This window comes from Anabrus simplex, chromosome 1 (genome assembly GCF_040414725.1).
Source record: "Anabrus simplex isolate iqAnaSimp1 chromosome 1, ASM4041472v1, whole genome shotgun sequence".
Classification (NCBI taxonomy): domain Eukaryota; kingdom Metazoa; phylum Arthropoda; class Insecta; order Orthoptera; family Tettigoniidae; genus Anabrus; species Anabrus simplex.
Window position 1 is genome coordinate 1,767,289,786 of NC_090265.1, and position 23,814 is coordinate 1,767,313,599.

General features: G+C 41.6%; 1 protein-coding gene across 1 annotated transcript in view; it reads right to left on the bottom strand.

Annotated features, from left to right (window-relative positions):
• LOC136858762 (protein split ends) overlaps positions 1–23,111 on the bottom strand; it is a 438,081-nt gene extending 414,970 nt beyond the window's left edge. The window contains exon 1 of the mRNA XM_068225686.1: positions 22,914–23,111. Coding sequence (XP_068081787.1) covers positions 22,914–22,996 — 83 coding nt within the window. The 5' untranslated portion in view covers positions 22,997–23,111. The remainder of the gene's footprint in view (positions 1–22,913) is intronic.
• Positions 23,112–23,814: the final 703 nt, after the last annotated feature.

The following is a 23,814-nucleotide window of genomic DNA, read 5'->3' on the forward strand; positions in this document are numbered from 1 at the left end:
ATATCGGCCAAAGGAAGACAAGGGCCACGAAGGGCGTGAAAATGAAAGACTCCCTAGCCCTCGCAAACCTAATAGCGTCGGGGTCGGAAAAGAACAAGAGTTGACCAAGAGAGGTCGGATAGGATATATGAAAGTGAGGAGCGGTAAGTGGAAGCAATGCCAGGATTCAGCTGAGGGCCCCGTGGTCGTCAACCCACACTCGAAAGTTCAGGGCCCTTGGGTCCCTTTCAGTCGCCTCTTACGACAGGCGGTGTAATCAAGTTGGTGGTTATTATTGTTTTAGTAGGAAGTCCAACAGGGCAACCATCCTCTCCATACACTAATCAGAGAGAAAAAAGGAAGAGTCCAATCCTTCGAAAACAAAAACAAATGAAGGATGGACCACAAAGGACATGAGAATGATACTCCCCAGGTCTCACAAATCTAATACCTTCGGCGTCGGAAGAGGACAAACGTTGACCACAGGATAGGAAAGATTAAAGCGAGGAGACAGCCACAAGAACAACCATGCCTGACTCAGCAAGGGCCCCATGATCACCAGCCACACTCTCAATCTGAGAGTCCCTGGGCACCCTTTTAGTCACCTCTTACAACAGTCAGTGGATAATGGGGGTGTATTCTACCACCCCCACACACAGGAGGAGAATAAACTGGGAAACATTCTATTACATACGCCCAGAAAAAAGCATCCGTGGCTCAGGCGGCAGCCTCTCACCGCAGGGTTCCGTGGTTCAAATCCCGGTCACTCCATGTGAGGTTTGTGCTGGACAAAGCGGAGGCGGGACAGGTTTTTCTCCGGGTACTCCGGTTTTCCGTCATGTTTCATTACAGCAACACTCTCCAATATCATCTCATCTGCCAGACATTAATCATTGTCCCAGCGGAGTGCGAGAGGCTTCGGCACCCGGCACAATTCCTATCCTCGCCGCATTATGGGGGTTTCATTCATTCCATCCCTGACCCGCTCAATGACTGGAAAACAAGTTGTAGGTTTATATTTTCATTTTTCAAGCCCAGAAAAGATGTGGGAAATTCGTGTGGCCGGTACAAGCTGTTATTCAGTCCTGATACATTAACCGAGCTCTAAGCTCTCTCAGTGGTAGAATATCGACCTCCAAATCCCACAACACCGGGTTCAAACCCGGCAGAGGCAGTGGGATTTTTGAAGAGCGGAAAACGTCCATTCGGCACTTAATGTACGATATCGGCATGTAAAAGATCTCTCGTAACACATTTGGTGTTTGCCCGATAGAAAAAACAAACTCGTAGCCATAGACTCCCAAGAGACATTCGTTATACTCTGCCATCTAGTAGCCCTGAAGTAAAATCGAACGTCAAAATTGACGGGCAAGCAGCCAGATGGCATCGAATTAAAATGTCTGCACACGTGGCTGAAGTCATACGATTATCACCACCGAACTCGGCTACTAATCAAAGCGCTTTATTCTTTGATAGTGAAGTTGAGTGTAATTTCGTAACATTTCTGTCCCCGTTCAGCGTACTTGAAAAATACGTCTTACATTCAATTCTACCTACAATTATCAACACCCAATGCTGTAAGATACAACTAACCGCAATGTGCAGGAATTGAACTGACTACGAGATTTGCGTTACACAGGCTATTTTATGTAACGCTCACAATCATCGATATAAACAAATTAACCATATTAACAAGGAATCCATTTAACCTAGTAAAACAAACAAATCGGTACGATAAAATCTCCAGACTGCTTTGATGGCATGCCATAATAACATAATATACTGAACAAATTTCACACAAGCATCAAAAAATCTACGAAATTGAACATTTGACGTAATACATTTCATCGCGTTAAAAACGCATATGAATCATCTATAAGTACGAGCACCTGAATCTGTTCTCTGAAAAGAGGTAAAATAATGCCACCAAAATAGTGAGTAAACGGAAAAAGACCTTCCATACCCCTGCACTGCATGCTAGACACAATGTACTAACGGCATCTAAGGCCTCTGTTTTGTGCCTTAGACTACGAAAGCAGCAGACATACGCCTAATAACGGTACGCCTTATAGGACAGTGGAGAGATAAGCTGACTTCGCGCAGTGAGCGGAACGTTATCTGTCGCTCCCACAGAACCAATCCAAGGATGTTCACGTTATGTAAACATCATTCAGTGGTTAGTGGTAGGAGGATGTGACACGTTGGAAGAGAACGTGACTGTCCACGAGCCTAGATGCCAAGTGATGTAACAACTCCGTCGAGAGGGTTATATAACGGCAGCGTTGCCACATGCCCCATTATTCACAGCCGTTGTTCCTTCTATGGCCACATCGATTTTGACAGGTTATTACGTCTTATATAGCTCATAAGAAGAACGCTTGGACAATAATCAATGTATATTCGCCCACAAGCCAACTGGAACAGCCTGAATAGTCAGAATAAACGAAAACTAGAATTTAACGAAGTTCCTCCACTACATGGAGAAGCATGGGAATGTTCTTTTCCTGTCCTAGTATACATAGATGACGTACACTGGTTACCATAGTTACCGTGGTGTAGGAAAATAAATCGTCAACGCAAAACTGTCCAGATGGCGTCAAATTTAAATGTCTGCACATGGTAGCTGAGGCCATAGATTATTATTATTATTATTGTCCACGGTAATTGCCCAAAAACATTCATGTTAAAACCTCAATTAATTAAAACGGCTTAATTTGAAAATGCCTAACAATACTACCTAAGTAGCAAAATTGTATAAGTATGAACACCCCCCAACACCACTACCACCACCACCAACAACAACAAAAATTCAGCAATACGGCGGACGGCAAACATGTACACAATTACTTGTGATTAACAAACCAGTTAATGGCACATGGGTTAAAGAATAAATAATAAAACAAATTCAAAATGAAACAAAGTACGTAGGCCTAGTACCTCCAAACAGCTCAAATGACTTCAAGTATACTTCTGAAAATTAACAAAGAAACTCGTGTGTTCATCTGGAATAAAATAAAATCTACCGTAAGTTTCATTCTGTAAAACTGAATAATCTGGCCTTAACTATAACGTGTGGCGACAATCTTGTTATTGTTGTTGAATCTTCATAACTCACGAGCATCTGAGTAAAATCATACAAGTAAACTGTGTTCTTGTGGAGCCAATAAAAATATCCTGTTCTGTCTAGGATTGGAAACTTGTATTAGGTTTCTGTCTTAAGTTATATCCTTCAGTAATTCACGTCAAAAATACAGAGGTAGTACGAATAGAGATGCAGTAATTATAAGGGCTTAATATCCTTGAGAAGATGAAGCGCGTCAGTACTGTCAAACTAATTGATAAGAAACACACAGTAAATAAACTTCATTCTATTCTCCTGAGAGGGCTGAAGTCAAGTAAGTCTCTAAGGAAACTGCCTTGTAGTTTCACATGACCGATCATTGCCAAGGCATCTCAAGTTTTACCTGGAATTCTAACCACATGTATTGCCAGGGATTCGAACGACGGCTACCTTGCTAATAATAATAATAATAATAATAATAGCTTAATAGTTTTACGACCCACTACCTACTTTTACCGTTTTCGGGAACACCGAGGTGCCGGAATTTTGTCCCGTAAATAATGCACTCGGCTATCACGTCCCTTACTTTCTTGCTAGATTTTATTTTAAGTACAGTATATGGAACAATTTCCTACGATAAAAAATAATCATTATGCCGGTAAAATTACTTTCTCCGAACACGAATGGATGACAGGTGTTACTCGAAAGAACAAAGGAACTACTTCCAGAGGGAATTTGATAATCAACATTTTCATCTCTAAAGAATACACTGCAACATTGTTCTCCATTGGGCTATGATCCCGATCATTAAAACCTGACTGGCATAGGAATCACATATGAACGTTTGCAAATGTCAGGTTTCCATTTCCAAAATGTACTTTGAATCGTTTAATAGCTGCTGATTACACGTTGAAAGATATCTTAGTTTAAGGTACATAAGCTTTAAGATATTCTAGTATAACTTACATTAGTTGATCAAATAATAAACAAGTAATTGAAAAACCCATTGAAAATAGTGTAGTTCTATTTGGCCGCAGTGCTTAATATACATTCCTAGTACATGCGCACAAACAAAAATAATTGTAAGAAAATTTCCATTCGTCACTACATAACGTTATGAGGGTTCCTCATAATGTAACCTACATTTTAAGGAAGAGATACTTGTCTACTTGTTCTGCAGTGTGTTTCAATGCAATCAGCATCTCTCACGAGCGCCAGCTAGGATGAAATCAGAACCAGAGCACGAGGGAAGGGTTAGGCCAACTTGGGAGCTGGTTTAGCAGGTTTATCCAGGTAACAGGCAGCACCCATATTAGGTTCAAACCGGCCACTTTCCCCAGCAGCCCACGACAACGGAGGCTTGCAAGCAACCCAATATCTTTCAAACACTCAGCATTTCCTACACCCAAGCATGTTCAGGGTTCTTTCACATCTCGAAATTTATTTCAAGAAAAAATTTCCAGGACAGCCTACCTTCTTCTGGATGTACACATTTCTAACTAAATACACTGAAAATTAGTATTATCCAAGACAGAATCATGATTAAAACCATTCGCAGGGGCCACTTTCAAGACAAACTAGGTCTTTTGGAACACATCAGTGTACATAAAATAATGATTGAAAATCTGTCGCAAGTCCGACTCACGCACGAATATTGGTTTGAGGAGCAGAAAAAGGATGTACTCAGCCTCGGGAACACAACTGAAGAAAGAAATGAATTAAAATCCCACGTCTTAATAAATGGGAGGAGTCTAACCATGGGATGAGACCGACCCTGTATTTTACGGCTTTCTTCTTCACAATCCTAACCAAGGAAACAAATTCACGCTCCAGTATATACATAGGTACGAAGTACACGTGGTTGTTGACAAGTTGTTCCAAGACCTTTACATGAAGTAACAATAGAAACTTGTAGACTATCTAAATTCAATTTCTTAGAGGTACGAAAAACTCGAAATTAATTATTCTACGCAAGTAATAAGCTTGATTTATATATTTAAGAGTCTATGGGTATGGAATAAAATGTATCATTCCATCTTCAAATAACTTTTAGATTACTTAATCCTCAAATGATGCACTTGAATTCACCTTTCAGTTCCACACCTTTTACTATTAACATGGACTAGTTTACATCTATCTCGGATGCAATCAGACTATATTGCACCATTAGACATTCAAGTTAACAATATACAGCGATCAAAAAGAAATATACAACACGGCAGCTTCGAACGTCCCGTTCAATCAGAAACTTTTATTTAAATGAGCAGGAGGAAGTTCCGAGCTAGCCCTCTAAAGCAAGTTGTACGAGCCTATCTTCTGTATTAAGCATGGTGGCGTGCCAGATGCGACCGTGCCGCAATTCTAGTCCTTGCCACTGGGGAAAACTAATAAAACGTCTGATATCAGGCGTTTGCCAGTTGGAGGGTTAATGCAAGGTAGTGGCTACCAATCCTAGTCCTTTTCCATCCTCCTTCACCGAAAACCTCTTCAATGTATTAGCGTGACGTCAAACAAGTAGCCAAAAAAATAAAATAAAATTGGTAGCCCATAAGATTGCAGTACTAGCTGGAGTTAACAGTATATAGGATTATGGAGGCATCCAGTTCGTCCTTGGACTGTCAGATTCTAGTATGTAAATCACAACAGTCTGTAATTACAAATGGAAGTCTAGATAAACGCATTTTATTGTCGTATATACATTCAGGAATGCTAAAACAGCTCATTTCCGCCTTTCCACAGTGCTAATATTCTTTATTATCCTTGAGATTTCATTGTCTACGGTTACGTCGCATACAGTTTCTAGTTAATATCAGACTCTGTGTCCAAATAAGGGATGTTCTTCAGCGGCTTAGGGACCAGTATGTGATCAAAAACTGTAGGTATAAACGTATGATAGAGCGATGCAATTTGCCAACTTAGGTGCTAGCCTCTCCTGGGTATTCCCTATGCTGTGAGACACAGACATTCTTTGGTCGATCTGTTGGAGATCCAACTAACCCTCGCACTCGTTTTAAAATTGACCTGAATATAAAAGTTTTACATATAGCAAACCTTTTGCAGAAATGAATATAAACACATTAAATATATTTTGGTCATATATTTCTTGGATTTGATACATAAGTGCTTTAATAACATCATCTCATTCCTTGCACTTTTTTAATAATAGAGTGTACTTTTCTATGTACTGTAAGTATAACACGTCAACAATTTTTGGCACAATTTATACCAAGATGGTGGTGGTGATTATTGTTTTAAGAGGAAGTACAACTAGGCAGCCATCCTCTATATAACACTAATCAGAGAGAAAATATGGAAGGGGTCCGACACTTCGAAAAATGAAGATATCGGCCAAAGGAAGACAAGGGCCACGAAGGACATGAAAATGAAAGACTCCCTAGCCCTCGCGAACCTAATAGCGTAGGGGTCGGAAAAGAGCAAGAGTTGACCAAGGGAGTTCGAACAAGATAGACTAAAGTGAGGAGCCTGGGAAAAGTAAGTGGAAGCAATGCCAGGACTCAGCTGAGGGCCCCGTGGTCGCCAACCCACGCTCCAAAGTCCAGAGCCACTGGGCCCCTTTTAGTCGCCTCTTACGACAGGCAGGGGATACCATGGGTGTTATTCTACAGCCCCCACCCACAGGGGATTTATACCAAGAGACTGCAACACCGGTAAAATATCCCTGCCACTACAGGAAAATAACCGCCACTTCGAGGGTTAATTAGGGTACAGCCCCAGCATTTGCCTGGTGTGGAAATGGAGAACCACAGAACAGAGCAGGACTGCCGACGGTCAGAATGCAAGCTCACAGCAGCGCGACCCTAAACGTACGGCCAACTCGCTCGGGAAGGGCTACTACAACAGGATCATAAATACCCTGGATGATCTTAGTTCTTCCTACACTTCCTATAACTTGGCAACCATCCTTTATATAACACTAATCAGAGAGGAAAAAAATGGAAGGATTCCGACACTTCGGAAAATGAAGGTATCGGCCAAAGAAGGACAAAGGCCACGAAGGGCGTGAAAATGAATCACTCCCTAGGATTCGCAAAACTAATACCGCCGGAGTCGCAAAAAACATGAGTTGACCAAGGGAGGGCGGTTGTGATAGATAACACTAATGGCGTGTGGCCTCTGAGTGGCCTAGTGCAGATCTATAGGCGACCTGCGCATCTGTGAGGATGGGGCCCTACCTAAGATGAAATCTGATGCTGAAAACGACACAAACACCCAGCCCCCGAGCCATAGGAATTAACTTATGAAAGCTAAAATCCCCGACCCGGAATGCTAACCATTCAGCCATGGAGCAGGACGATAGGATAGATGAAAGTGAGGAGCCTGGCACAATTAAGTGGAAATGAAAGCAATGCCAGTATTCACCTAAAAGCCCCGTGGTCGCCAACCCATGCTCCAAAGTTCAGAGCCTCTGGAACCCCTTTCAGTCGCCTCTTACGACAGGCAGGGGATACCGTGGGTGTGATTCTACTGTCCCTACCCACAGCGGGTTATGTGGAGGGACATTCACTATTGGATGTTTCCGTGGCGGTTGGTACTCTGGTGTGTGCATGAAGAGGAATGTGTAAAGACAAACACACTCAGTTCCCCAGTCAGAGGAAGTAACTAGATGCGATGAAAATTCCCTAGCCAGCCGGAAACCGAACCCGGAACCTTCTAAAACAAAGGCCTCAACGCTGACCATTAAGCCGCAGATCGAATATCAGCTAGGGTCCACAACACTAGACAATACTTGTAATGTTCGCTTGAGGTTGTATAATGAGAGAGCAGTCTTAAAGAACTTCACCAACTGAGTACCTTATTCGCGCTTCCTGTTGTGCTAAATATTTCCTTCTATTCCGAGAAATTCACAAACGTGTTTTTAGTGCAAACTGTTAAATGACTGGTGAATTGTTAGAATATGCACTGGGATTGCATTTCTCCGCCCAAAACAGGCTAAACGTTAAACACCAATGGATGTGGTGGTGACTATTGTGTAAGGGGAAGTACGATAAGTTCATCTCACCGAAGATGGAAGGTGGTTGGAGTTTCTCTTTATATACAGTTCGAATGAGCAGAAAGGAGACAATAAGTTGTACTTTGCCCATATTATTAAAAATAGAAGTCTTCGGGTTGGTTTCGTACACCACTGGTCACGATCAAACAAGCTATCTTGGGTACAGAAAGATGTCCAACAGACTGGGCTATCGCTATATACTACTCCTTGAAGAGGATAAACCCATGTCCTCAGCTTTATCATGTCCAGCTCCCTGGCTAAATGGTTAGATGCTAGCCTTAGGTCCAAGGAGGCTCGGATTCGACGACCGGCCGGGTCGGGGATTTTAACTTTTATGAGTTAATTCCTATGGTTTGGGGGGTGGGTGTTTGTGCCGTCTTCTGTATTTAGAATTCGTCTTAGGTAAGGCCCCATCCTCACAGGCGCTCAGTTCGCCTATACCTGCACCAGGCTTCTTCGAGTCCACTCGCCTTTATCATGATTCAATTTATAGTAGAAGTAGATGGCAAAGAATGCTAATCGGCGGTAAAATAAACGAGTAGGAACAACGACCCTTATGCTAAGAAGAAGACTACTGCAGATTAGACAGCACTGACTCTCTCAAATTTTGAAGGAGATTACTTCAAGTGCACATTCTGAGACTCCCAACCAATATGTATCACACAAGTTTCTGTCGTCAGAAGATCAAGCGGCAGAAAAATCTATTCAATTAAATTTAAATATTCAGACTGCCTATAAAAATCAGAAAACCCAATCATCAATGTACGACTAGCATGGGTGCTTTGACAAGTTTCGAAGTCGTGACGTAGACACATTCCCAGAAGGAAAGAAATCCTATGATAATATCCTTAGAATTTCACCCACGGCAGCAGCAGCAAAAAAGTAACACTAGACACTCCAACAAAGCAACCAAGCGGCAAGACTGGCATGGTGGGGGAAGGAAAATGCAATGCATTGTGTGCAAGGTAAATGAACTCTCGCCCAGCATAGTGGAACACGAAACAAGTTGTGAAGAAACATGAAATTATTAAAAAACTGCGCGCCAGTGCTAACTATGCTAACTTAATTTTATTCTCTCCACCAATAACTACAAGAAAGTTTAGTTTTATACCCCACATATATTTTGCAACGTTACTTTCATGCCCAGAATCTACAAGTTTCTTTGTATTAGTTTTTACGTCGCACCGACACAAACAGTCCTTAAGGCGACTATAGGATAGGGCAGAGCTGGGAGTGGAAAGGACGCGACCGTGGCCTTAATTAAGGTACAATTTGCGTGGTTTGAAAATGGGAAACTCACCGAGCTCGATAGCTGCACTGGCTTCAGTCAGTATCCAGTATTCGGGAGATAGCAGGTTAGAACCCCACTGTCGACAGCCCTGAAGATGATGGTTTTCCGTAGTTTCCCATTTTCACCCCAGACAAATACCTTAATTAAGGCCACGACCGCTTCCTTCCCACAACCAGCCCTTTTCAGTCCCATCGTCGCCGTAAGACCTACCTGTGTCGATGCGACGTAAAGCAACATGAAAAAAAAAAAAAACACAATACCATCTTCAGGGCTGCCGACAGCGGGGTTCGCACTCACCATCTCCCGAATGCAAGCTCACAGCTACGTGACCCAAACAACGTGGCCAACTTGCTCAGTGAATCAAATAAAGTTAATGTGGTCATTTTATACAGTGCTTGTTTTACAAGAATGGCACTCTTAAGACTTAACCATATTGAAATGAAATGGCATATGGCCTCCGGAGAGGCCTGGCTCGGGTCTCTTTTTTGGTAGACGGCCTATTAGGCGACCTGCATGTCTGAAGATGAGGGCCCTATCTAGGATGATTTCTAATTCTGAATACGCCACACACACCCGGCATCCAATCCATTGGAATTAACCATTAAGGTAAAAAAGGCCGACCTGGCCGGGAATCGAACCCGGGACCTCTAGACCAAAGGCCAGCACGCTAACCATTTAGCCATGGAGCCGGACTTTCAAAATATTTCGTAACGTATGTGGGCAAATATTACTGTAAAATACTGAAGGCAGGTTGTCAAGAGTACTGCAATTTTCTTCATCCTAAACCACAAAGGAATTGTACCACATTGGTATAGGCCTACTACATCCGTCGTACTTATGTGTATGTTGGGTATTCAGACCGAAGGCTGGTTTGATCCTCTGCAGCTCCGCCAACAGCTGTCATAAATAGCCTAGGCGTCACTGAAGAGGCGTATTAGGGAAATGAGGAGTGAGGTAGTTTCCCGTTGCTTTCCTCACTAAGCCGGCAGTTGCTATTACATAGTCTGCCAAGCCCACTGAAATACATGCACCAACCAACCCTATGAGTGATATTTTCACACCATTCACTGGCTGCATAAGGAATGGCATTACTAGCATCACCCATACCTCAGTCACCTTGATACTGTCAAAGCCAAGGATGAGACTGAGACCGGTCAATGAAAGTAACAAATTTTATATAGCCCATACCAGAAGACATAGTGCACTGTAAACACTACATCCCGCCAGCAAAGGCGTCCGTCGTACTTAAAGCATCATTTTCTGAGACGCCAAACCTGGTCACCTAATTTACCTAGGGTAATTTCAATTTAGTTGATATTTAATGTAAGGGGTCAAACATCGAAGTTATAGACCATTTTTATTTAAGTTCAAGTGCAAGTTTCATTTGATATTTCTTACAAACGCTCCAATAAAAAGGCCTACCCACAACAAACGGGAACAAATATAACATAAATGGAGAAAGCTTCCTTTAAAACATGAGTACATATCTCATAAATATCCTGGAAGAAAAAATGGCTTATCATATCTTTCACTCCTACCAAACTAAAGAAACCACGTACAAACCGCCTCCCCCCCCCCACACACACATATATATATATACCTACTAGAAAATCAAGCTAGACCTTCATGCTGGCTTGTATCAAATCCTTGAGCACCCAGCGACACGGCATCCCTACGGATGGCCAGGGGGCGAGAAGATGGCGGAATCATGACGCTCAGTGGGACAGAGTGATTAAGTTTGATTCCCATGTATGTTCCTGGTGCCGAAAGGGTCAGGAGCTGCCCGGATCATCTACGATCTCGGCTGATGGATACATTATCAAACCATGTTTTTCTCTACTATACCAAAAAAATCTCATTAATTACATGTGCATATAATTTCCTCCATAAAATATTGGAAATGAGAAGGAATGCACATCAACATCAGTTCCGTATTGAATTCGCAGACTATAAACATCAATAAAAAAGGCTGTTAAGTAAGAAACGATTGGGAGAGATGTCCTTTGCTCGCAAAAAACCAAACGACTGAACTTTACGTCGTCTAATCGTAAACACACACCCCCAGCCAAGGCATTTGAGAGTTTTGAAATTATCACGTCACGCCCCTGTACTTCGAACTCTGCGTAAAACTGGATGTCCCGGTGCTCTGATCATGTTATGGACACTGACAAAGTAGTAAAACAAGCAAGTTGGCTTTTAGCTTCAAGTGCACACGAAATATATATTTCAACTGTGTACAGAAACTCAAAAGGATCTACGTAACAGATCAGATGCCACAATTGTGTTACGAATAAAAAAGATCTCAAGTCAATACGTCCTGAGTGAAGAGTATCTTCCCAATTGAAGTGAATAAAGAGGATATTATTGTGGGGATCTAGATGGCTTCTATACCTTAGCTGCTTCACCTAAAAGGTTAGGAAAATCAAAGTCATACTGTATTGCCAACTTAGTGATAGTGACATCTGACAACCTGCATTTGTATTTGGGTCTATAACGGGGTAGGAAGAGGTCATGGCTAATTAGGGGCCATCCTAATATTAATTTGGAGTTTAGGAAGGAAAATAGTGGAAAACTGCTTCTCTCATGACACACACACTTAAATTCACAAACCTGTTTTAAGGGGAAGTAAAACTAGGCAACTTTCCATACAAACAGGATGCATTTCGTTTTTAACTGCTAGAACTACAGAAAATCGTAGCAAAACTGAAAAACCGAAATCCAGCCGATCGGACGTAAAATAACCATGCTAATCATTAGACCTATGTCCGACTCGTTGAATGAATGGTCAGCGTACTGGACTTCGGTTCAGAGGGTCCCGGGTTCGATTCCCGGCCGGGTCGGGGATTCTAACCTTCGTTGGTTAGTTTAAATAACTCGGGGGCTGGGTTATTTGTGCTGTCTCCAACATCCCTGCAACTCACACACCACAAACAACACTATCCTGCAACACAATAACATGCAGTTACCTACACATGGCAGATGCCTCCCACCCTGATCGGAGGGTCTGCCTTACAAGGGCTGCACGCGGTTAGAAATAGCCACACGAAATTATTATTAGACCTATGAACTTTCTAAAAGGATTTCCGGAAGCATTTCCGTAACGATTTGGGAGTGGGTACACGAATCAAGCACCCACTGCAACCACTCATTCTGACCAGGGCTTCTGCTGAACTAAAAAAAAGCAAAGTAACAATTATTTGGTTCACGGAAATCTTTTCCTATTATGAAAATTGAGAACTTTTTTCTCTGCAATCACATAAGTGTAATAGAGATTCCTTATATCATGTTACGGTTACTATCTTCTTATTGAAGCATTAATCGATACGGTTGCCTGGTATTTAACTTTGTTCATTGAAGGGAATTTTGAACGACTTTCCTAATTTCACGTGATGACAGAAAAGATGTTCTACCTTTCCACCTTAAAGTAACGGCACGTTCTCGGGAGGACATGATTACAAACTTATGTCCGACATAGGCAAAGCTTTAATACACGTAATGGACACGAGTGCAAATCTTCACTCGGGCCAGAAAATGTGCCTTCGTGTAAACCTTTTACCGTTTGAACCACGGCGAGTTATGTACTAGATGTGATGGGTCCCTATAAGACAAACTTAGAACGACGAGGAAATAATACAGCCTTATAAGATCTGAATGGGCTGACACTACACATAAATGAAGGCGGCGTTTGTTTTACAGACCGCAGTTTTAGGGACACGATAGGATATTTGGAAAGATTAAGATTTATAAGTTGCATACAGACACCGAAGCAGTTGACTTCACTGCCGGACTGAGTGGCTCAGACTGTTAAAGCGCTGGTTCGATCCTGGCTCAGTCCGGTGGTATGTGAAAGTGCTAAAATTCTACGTCAGCCTGTTGTCGGTAGATTTACTGGCACGTAAAAGAACTCCTGCAGGGCAAAATTTCGGCACCTCTGCATCTCCGAAAACTGTCAAAAGTAGTTAGTGGAACGTAAAAACAACAACAATGTTATTATCAACAGTTGACTACAGCAGTAATCAATGATTCCGACGTGTGATGAAGACCGGTTGGGGAGTTGAGGCCTTTCATGGGATCATCTGGCAAAAGAACAGTCTTATCCATCATTCCATCGATAAGAGTTCAACAATTATGCCTGAGAGCTTTCTTTCTTAACAAATCGTTTGGAAAGCGGTTTAGAGTAGGACGTTGGTCTAAATGAAGAAACTGAGACATGGACTGCCTGAAGACCTTCGGAACACGCTGTGATAAGACGTCGATAAGCAATGCTGGGACAGGGGACATCGTCTCCATTTCCTAGAGACGACAGATAAGGTCAAACACATACTTTTCACAGGAATATATCAACTATCACAAGTGGTTTCATACCTCACTGAAACGATGAATGAAAATTACACCTTAAATATTCGGTTTTTTAAAGGAAAGCCCTAACACAAGTAAGGTCTTTAAAAAAAATTTACGGTCCACCTTTAAAAAAATGTTAAACTTTGTAATCACAATTCAATACGGATAAAAATGAAATTGAATACTTTAAACAAGTAAGGTCACCACATATTAATAGAAAAACGTACCGCTGTTATACTAACTGCATATATACCGCATTCAATTCGGTACTACGGTATCAGCCAATACTACTGCGAGAGTCCTGACAAAACCGTAGTGTTGTTGTCACATCGCAGTTATACTATCTTCCCCGTGTTCGTTACCATTCACAAATCGTTAGTCGGGCATAGATTTTGGGTAGGACTTTCAGTGAAGTGAACAAATGCCTTTTTATCAACGAGGACGGCGATGAGGATTAAAATCATCGCTCCATATCTCTGTTGTGTCTTATAATCGGTTATTGCACATACAGTAAGTGTTCAGCGATCTAATGTATATACTGCAAGTTATCAACAAGAAAAAGCATAGTTTGACGATGTGCAAAATAAAGGCTTTATTACAGCAAAGGAACCGTACATTATTTATAAGGTACTCCGTACACGAAAACGGGTCACTCTGCTACTGTACGTCTTTGTTGTAAGGTGGACAACTAGTGTTGCAGGGACGGTCGCGATTGACACCGTATGTACTATGGTTTGGGATACCTAAGAAATAAAACCGCCTGTTGCCATTTCTTGATGGATACAGACAGTATTTTTGCATCTGTCTGCAAAATGTAGCTTCCAACGAAGTTACAGTTTCATTTACGGCTGCAAGAGTTTTTCTTTTTTCAAGTTGCTTTACGTCGCGCCGACACAAATAGATGCCTTTGCTGGCAGGACCTAGTGTTTACAGTGCTCTATGTCTTCTGGTATAGGCTAGAGCAATTTAGTTACTTTCATTGATCTGTCTCAGCTTTATTCTTGGTTTTGACAAAATGAAAGTGACTGACGTATGGGCGATGCCATTCCTTATGCAGCCAGTCTCTGCTACAAATGGTGTGAAAATGTTACTCATAGGGTCGGTTGGTGCAAGCATTTCAGTGGGCATGGCAGACTGATATGTAATAGCAACTTCTGGCTCGGTGAGGAAAGCAACGGGAAACGACCTCACTCCTCATTTCCCTAGTACGCCTCTTCAGTGATGTCTAAGCCATCTATGGCAGCTGATGGTTGAGCTGTTGAGGATCCAACCAGCGTTCGGGCTGAGGACTAAACATGCATGACACAAATAGGTTTTATGGCGACGATGGGAAAGGAAAGTACTAGAAGTGGGAAGGTAGAGACTGTGGCCTTAATTAAGGAACAGCCCCAGCATTTGCCTGGTGTCAAAATGGGAAACAACAGAAAGCCATCTTCAGGGCTGCAACAGTGGGATTCAAACCCACTATTTCTCGAATACTGGCCGCACTTAAGCGACTGGCTGCAACAGTAGGGAGCAGCAGAGGTTGATAGGCTTTCCTGATATTCAGAGGACCTGTGGCATAGTTTCACACATCCTGAGTAAACAAATATTTCCCGAAGCTTGCCCCGTTCTGATAACAAACCTCATAAAACATAACGTTCAGCAGTTTGAACCGAACATAATTATGGCTATTTCGTTGGAATAATCTATTCTACGTACCTGTACAAGTAATCGATCGCACACACTTTAATGAATAGTTGACCTCAGCGTCTCCGAAAACTGTAACAGCAGTTCGTGAGACGTAAAACCAACCATATTATTAGTTCAAGTGTATTGCAAATAAATCTAAGGAATTTCAATTCAAATACTAAAATGTGTCTGTTTACCTCATTTTTGGCTAATAATTACGAGAATTTCCTAAGTTCTTGACCATCAGGAGAGCCGAACATGTCCTCGGACACTTCCATCACTAAGAGCCATATGATAAATAGAGACGTGTCAAATTTCAAAAGTAAAAAAATTGGAGATCTCTTTGCGGCATGTCCCGACATGCCACGACACATCATTGATAACACAACTTTGAAGAATATTGAACACATTATACTACTCAGATGCGTAATTTCTCTTATTTATTAATAAATAATGAAATACTGCACGTAGCCGAGCTTTACATTTTATGTTTTACAATTTTGCTTTACGTCGCACCGACACGGATAGGTCTTATGGCGACGATGGGATAGGAGCGGGAAGAAGGCGGCCGTGGCCTTAATTACGGTACAGCCCCACCATTTGCCTAGTGTGAAAATTGGAAACCACGGAAAACCATCTTTAGAGCTGCCGACGGTGGGGTTCGAACCCACTATCTCCCGGATGCAAGCTCACAGCTGTGCGCCCCTAACCACACGGCCCACTCGCCCAGTTATCTGAGATTTAGAACATATGACTCTTCATTGTAACTGCCTTAGACCTCTTTATAAATTTCTGAACTTGACTTATGCTCAAAGCATTTAAAGGTTTAATTTTTTTCCAGAATTCTTTTTTGGGAAGCTTGGATCTAAACTGAGCTTTTGTCCTTGTAAAAATGCTTTAAAAAAGTTTCGCCGTCGGCATTATGTGGGAATGATAAAATAAAAAGCATTTCTTTCGAGATTCTGTTATATTTAAGAACAATTCTGTCTTGCCGATGCCCACTGAACATCAATTCTCTCCAGTTACTTACCTACTTAAAGAACGAAGAAAAAACTGGAATTTTCAAAAAATACAGGAATCCTAAATCTGTTCACAAAACCGGGAAATAAATCTTTGCGATCAGGAGAGAGAGAGAGAAGGACGACCAAAAATAGGGAGTCTCCCGCTTAAACCGGGAGAGTTGGCACGAATAAAATGTATGAAAAACATAGGGCGATCCTTCAACACCCCTCCGTCAGGTAAGAGGCAGGTTCGCTACCCCTAGACCGCGGGGCCTGCCAAATGAAGGACTAACGACCGGTACATGACTTGTCAGATTTGACTCCAGGGCAATGTTCACTATCTTACCTGAATACATCCTTGAGAAACGAGACTTCTACTTTTATAGAAACATGTCCCTAGGGTTTACACGGCCTACACTAGAAATGAGGCAATGGTACACAAGTGACCAAGAGTAAAACTTAACCATCCTATCCCACTTTGCATCATGATTGCGAATACCTAGCAGCCTTCATATTCCACTTCTTCCGGGGCTTTAATAACAGCCTTACAGAGATGGCTGATACTTCAACTCCCGCTAGTTGCCATTTCCCGACGATAGCAGTGTATTTCCTTATTTCTTGGCACAAGCAAGATAAAATGTAATTTCTGCCGAAATCCCAGTCATTATTTACGGCTGTAGCAGTACGGAAACTGCATAGGTATGGTTGGAATTGAGCAATAACATTCGGAGCACGGCTAGTGCATTTTAATGTTATGGAAGGTGCTACTAATGGGGCAGGTGCCGGGCTGAGTGGCCGAGACGGCAGGTTCCATCCTGGCTCAGTCCGATGGTATTTGAGGGTGCTCAAATACGTCATCCTCGTGTCGGTAGATTTACTGGCACGTGAAAGAACTCCTACGGGGCTAAATTCCGGCACCTCGGCGTCTCCGAAAAAGTAGTTAGTGGTCCGTAAAACAATAACATTATTAATTGGGGAGGTGGTGGTGATTATTTCCAGAGGAAGTACAACTAGGCAACCGTCCTCTATTAACCCTAATCAGAGGGGAAAAACTGAAGGGGTCAGACACTTCAAAAAATAAAAGATTCCCTAGGCTTCGTAATCTAATACTATCTGGGTCGAACAATAACAAGTGTTGACCAAGGGAGGTCAGATAGGATAGATGAAAGTGAAGAACCTGGCAGCAATGGCAGGACTCAACCAAGGGCCCCGTGGTCGCGAAGCTCCCAATTTAAGAAGCAATGGCAAACTACCTCATTCCTCGTTATGTATTTTAAGCTTCATTATGGAACTACCATCTGTTTTTATTAACTGCATAACACCTAGTGGTGCTATTTTGAGCACCTAACCAGCCTCTAGTTTGACATAAGAAACAAAACCAGTTCAACTATAGCCCATAGCAGTGATGCTGATACTTCATGTACAGAATATGGGACAGCTTCATCATCAACCTTGTGTTTGTAGTGTGTGACAATTTTGGTATAATAACCTAATTCAGTGCAGTGTCCGACTCTTTGGCTGAATGGTCAGCATACTGGCCTTCAGTTCAGAGGGTCCCGGATTTTAATCGCTTCTGATTAATTCTTCTGGCTCGGGGACTGGGTGTTTGTGCCCGTCCCAACACTCCCCTCTTCATATTCACACAACACACTACATTAGCAACCACCACAGAAACATGCAATAGTGATTAAATCCCTCCATACAGGGTTGGCGTCAGAAGGGCATCCGGCCGTAAAACACGGCCAAATCCACATGTGCGACGGGTGTGGGGAAAAGCGGTAGGAAAAGATGAAGAGCCTCATTCATTGCAGTTTCTGTACTTTGCGAAGGTATTTGTAACTACTGTAACTAAGGCTAGGAATAGTAGCCGTGGCCTATATTTAGGGAAACATCCTGTCGTTCGCCTAGATTTGAAGTAGAGGAAATTACGGAAACCCACTTCAATATCAAAATGTTACCCGTGGCTCAATGCCTTAATAATCCAGCTAGTCTTCTGGCAGAACAATTAATAAATAGTTTATTTATCCGAAATATAGCATCAATCCATCAACTGTCTTGCTCGTACTTAAAAAAGGAATAGTTAATTTTATAAACCAGAACACCAAACCAAATACTACTGGTAACTTAAATGGCAGCAATTCTTGTCCCTGGCAAAGGGAGAGAAACACTCCTACAAGCAAGAGAAAGGAATGTAGACATGGATCAATAACATAATGGCGGACCAGCGACACATTATTTTCCAGCCAGGAAACAGGTTCCCACCATCCATTGTATAACAGTGAGGCTCTGCATTGCAGATGCGTAAGTCACTGCCAGGTACAAGATGATATTAGAGAAGCCTCTGGAGAAAATGCAAACGCCTAAATGCAATATAATACTGGTAAAAATATTGGTTTAAAAACCCTCGCACGGTATATATATATAGTAACTTATTTCACAAAGTAATCGAAGACCTTAAATATTCACCATTTTCCTGCCAAGGGATGTTATCCCCAAAATGGTAATTATGTACACGAACTCAAGATATTCCGTAGCTGGGTTCAGAACAATTATACAGGCTCAATTCCACCAACTTCGGAGAGAACTTGTATATTTTCCACACTGAGCCTTAAGTCTTGGGGCGTACATGTTGAACACCCTACTCACGGGATCATACAAGTGGTGATGGTTGTTAAAAAGAGGAAATACAACTGGGCAACCAACCTCCGGATCATACAAGCGCGGTTCCCATCACCTCTCGTATTCTACTAATCAAAACCAGGATAATTCTCTGAAAGCGACGACCAATACCATTTTCTTTTCTCATTTAATCCTCCTAGAACGTTATGACTGAAAAGAACAGAGAAGATCCTCTTGAGGCCAAACAAAAGCAGAAAATGCCAAACGATACCCGGGAATTATCGACGCCTAATAAAAAGCATGCCTTTACTGAGGCTTTTGCGGTCCAAAATAAGTCACGATTGCTTTATTTCTGAGTTTATACCAAGTGAAATGAGAGAAAACTGCACGTTTCGCGTAAAACTTGCTCCGGATTGACAGAAGCATAACACAGTATACACTCAAAAGACGCGAGTTCTATGTGCCCGAGCAGTTTTACCATTCAATTAGGCCATAGGTGCAACACAATCATCAGATCTACTAGCTATGGTACCTAACTAAAAAGGTTGGTTAAGTACTGCATGCACGTTAGATTCGATTTGATAACAGCAATTTTCTCGTAAACAGTGGCGAGGAGTAGCCACTCAGAATGGACGTTGAAATACATTGCAGCTTGATTTTGAGCCACTCTTCTTGACACTTCATACTGACATACAAGGTACCACATATATCATGTCACATAACATACAACCTGCAAGATAACGATACAAAGAGGGAGGGAAAAGGAGTTAAAAAGGGAAACTCATTAAAGGTAGTACAAAGCATCTACTCGTTAAACATTTACATTGCTGACGTGAGCTGATAAATAAATACAGGCTAAATCATACTCAATTGCAATCAAACTAAGAACAATTAATCAGTCGAAAATTATCTTAGCTACTGTAATAATCAACACTGCGATATATATTAACCCACACTAAATCAATAAACACGCAACATCTTAAAAATGAGCGAAATTACATGATGATGAAGTGGTCAGTCGTAACCTTCAGAAAAATATAAACAAAACTACCCCGAGACGAGCCGTAGTCATGTAATGATTTAAAAGTAGGATTCCACTGCAATTCTTCAAATAAATAATAAAAAACTGTCACCGAGCTGTTAATTGTAATTCAGACTTCGTGAATACCAATCTAGGAAAAACACATCCGGATAATTAGCACTCAAAAAAGTCCCCAAAATGATACTTTTATACCAAATAAGTAGAAAAAAAGTAACATAATTGAAACGCTGCAGTTAACAATTATCCGAAAAATGAACTAGGAGAAATTTTGAAGTAAAATCCGCAAGTACAATGTTCATTTTCCTAAAATGCTCATTCGATAAAAAGCCACATACAGTACGTAGACCTACATCCTTGAAGGTCTTGAAAATATCAGTCCACAAGAAAGAGAAAGCTAGAGGTGAACACCTTTATTATCATACAGGAGACTTGAGATTATTACCATCCGATCATGAGAGATAGCTGAAAATAACAGTCCAAATCGGAAGATGTAAATTAGTGCACCTTCTGAAGAACAGTATGGGTTCATATCGGGAAGAATCTCATGCTATGCTTCCGAGACATCTCGTACGGCACTAGCGTTAAGCCTGAATCAAATTTGGATAGAGGCTTTACGAGCATGTCAATTGCACTGGATCGGATAGCCTAAATGAAATTCCGACACACATAGGACTCTATTCATCAATTTGATCAACACAGAAAGACACGACTTGCAGTGATTTCCGATAAATCGGTACTTATCCCATGTTACGAGAAGGCAGCAAAAAAAAAAAAAAAAAAAAAAGTCAATGGGCGAGACGGTCTATCACTCTGCCGTCAACATTCCAGCATGTACAGTAAGTGTTGTAGTACCCTAGATTGTATGGCTATTGTAGTGACGATCCTGTTCTACTCGGATCTGGGTAACTTTATAAACGTAGACTCCTCAATGCTACACCACGTACATGCCACTAGCCAAAATTAAACCAGCAACACACTCACGTATGGCTGGATTCGAGGGGAATTTCCATGTACACGTAAGCTTTCACACACAACATCGATTTCAGTTATCTATATGAACAGGCCTACGTTTTCAAAACGACCACTCCACCCATAAATATGTCGAGAACAACAAAGTTGTAACTTTCATTTCCGAGAGCTGGAAATACCTCAACATCCACTAAAACCGTGGTAGCTAGCTCATTAGACGTCCACAGAGATTATTGAGGAAACTACACGAATATTAAATACAAGAGAGATGTAGGCCTACTTTGTGAAGACAAGATTCCCTGTGATATGAATGTAAGGTATAGCCATACGCTATGGTATAGCTATAATTCAACTTCACAAAACACAAGTAGACTAAGAAACATGTGACGTGAAAATAAACTACATGCAAGTAATAAATACGCAAAGGTAGGTCAGCGTGCAATGTCTTGTCGAGATATCTTAAGCATAAGCAGTCTTTTGCTGTACAGAGGAAACCAACAAATGGTAGACTTCAAAGAACCACATCTTGTATTACTGATATTAGGCACATTATATTTGATAAGCACGGAAACTGTGATATCGATGGAGGAAGTATCAATGGTATCCAAACACTGAAGACGCAGGGCATGCAGGTAACAGGCCTAAGGTAATAAGCCTCATAAATACAGTAATTGCAGAACCACAAATGGGAACATAAATCATGGGCATAGGACATAGCAGCGGCAAACATCGAACTAGGCTGCAACTAAATACGTTAAGTCCCTACAAGGAAGCAAATCAGAACCTAGAATTTTGGTTAACATCCAACCTTGTTTACTATCGGAATCATCGCTATAAGTTTCCTCTCTAGAGAATTCACTAAACTTCCACTGCCATTTGAAATGGACTGTACTTCGGTTCGCCCCCAACCTTCTGTAGACGACGACTAGAATAAATCATGCCCCCACTACGCCTCTTTACATCGGCGGTACCAACCTCTCTTATGATTCAAAAATCATTAGTAGCATTGGCTTATCCCACAACTCGAAAGTACTTTTCTAACATCATCCTTATATACACAAACGACGATTCTTCACCTCCCATTCTATGAAACTGGTTCTCCCCAAACTAAAGTAATGATAATGTGATTTTAATAGCTCTCAAAATGGCGTCACACTACATTCGTATCACAAGTCGATCTTTCATTGTCTACACTCTACAATACAAGAATGACTACATGAATATTTTAGAGAAACACTTCCCCCACCCTCATCTTCCACCCACGTATACAGGTATTATACGAGGAACCTTACTGAACTCTCCATATGAAAGAAATCGACGTACCCAAAGTTGATACAAAAGAGGAAATGTCACGGACGAATGTTAATAAAATCGATTAACTATCGCATTGCTATAGTCAATATCCCATGATACAGACACTGTACCACAGCTTGTAAACATCTGCCCACGCCTAACGATCAACCAAATGTCACACTTTAACGGACGCAGCTTGACATTATGTGGACTGATTTTACGAGTGTTTCAAGGGTATTCGTAGATAGGCCTGAATAAAAATTTACTCCGACGTTCTCTGAAAGTCAACATCGTCCAGGAACATGAAATTATCTCCAAAACAGCTGAAAAAAAATAATTAAATTAACACACTGGTATCCAACCTGTCAAGATAAAAGAAACAAAGTAATAGTGGCGTGAATGCTGTTATAGTTTTGGACTCACGACGTCCAGCGAAGGAAGACCTGAGTTCGACGTTCTAAGCAGGAAGAAAATCTCCCAGCTGAAAACTCACGTTGCAACACTGCACACACTGGCACCTTGGAACACAACCACAACAAAACACCACCACGACAACCAAAAACCACCTAAGACAATAACACTCGACGATGTAGTAGTAGCACCACCACATTCCCTTTGGGCACCAAACAACATACCGTTTAAAATGTTCTCGAATGCGATCCTCGCGGATATTCTCCGGCAAATTCCCGACCCACAGATGACGAGTCTCTCTAACCATCTTGCGCTGAACTCTTCATGGAGGCCGCTTTACGTAGCTTCCTTCGACAAAAATACGTACGTACACAACATAATAAATCCCTTGGTTCCTGCACAACACATTACTCCTGCTGCTTCATCACACTACTCTACTGCGAGTGACGTCACCGTGGCGGGATCAGAACGAAAACCTTCCTAGGCTCGCCAACTATACAGCTACGCCGCATTGGCGGGAATGAACTTCCTGCGCGCGAGTCGCGCCAGGGATTGGACGAGTCCATTTCTGTCGAATACAAGTAAGGGGTGTTCCGCAGTATTAAAAGCACAAAGTGCTGGTCGAAGTAGGCGACTACTCTGTTCACATACTGGAATTTTAAAAGATTTCCAACCTAGCCATGATTACTATGTTATCTTACACTTTTAATGCCTCACACTAAATGCTGATGAGTCTTAAATTAAATATTTCTGCCAAGCAAATTATACGACGAGGGGATCTAATCTAAGACATTAACATATTAGCAGAAATACTGGTAACTTACTGCCTCAATCGCTCATTTTTGTGAAAAGTGCTTACTTTTTCATTTTATTAACGTCAGCTACCAAATTACAGCACCTAGACATGACAAAGAGCCGAGAAGAAAAAGTGCTTAGAACATGGATACTGTATATTGATGGAAGGGTTCTGTTCATTCCAGTATTATAGCTACAGCATATCCGCTACGTGCACATGCGTAGGTTCTTTATATTATGGGATACATTTATTTATTTATTCATTCATTCATTCACAAAACACAAGATACAGCTACACTGAGAGCATTTCACTTGTACTGTCACTCTTGC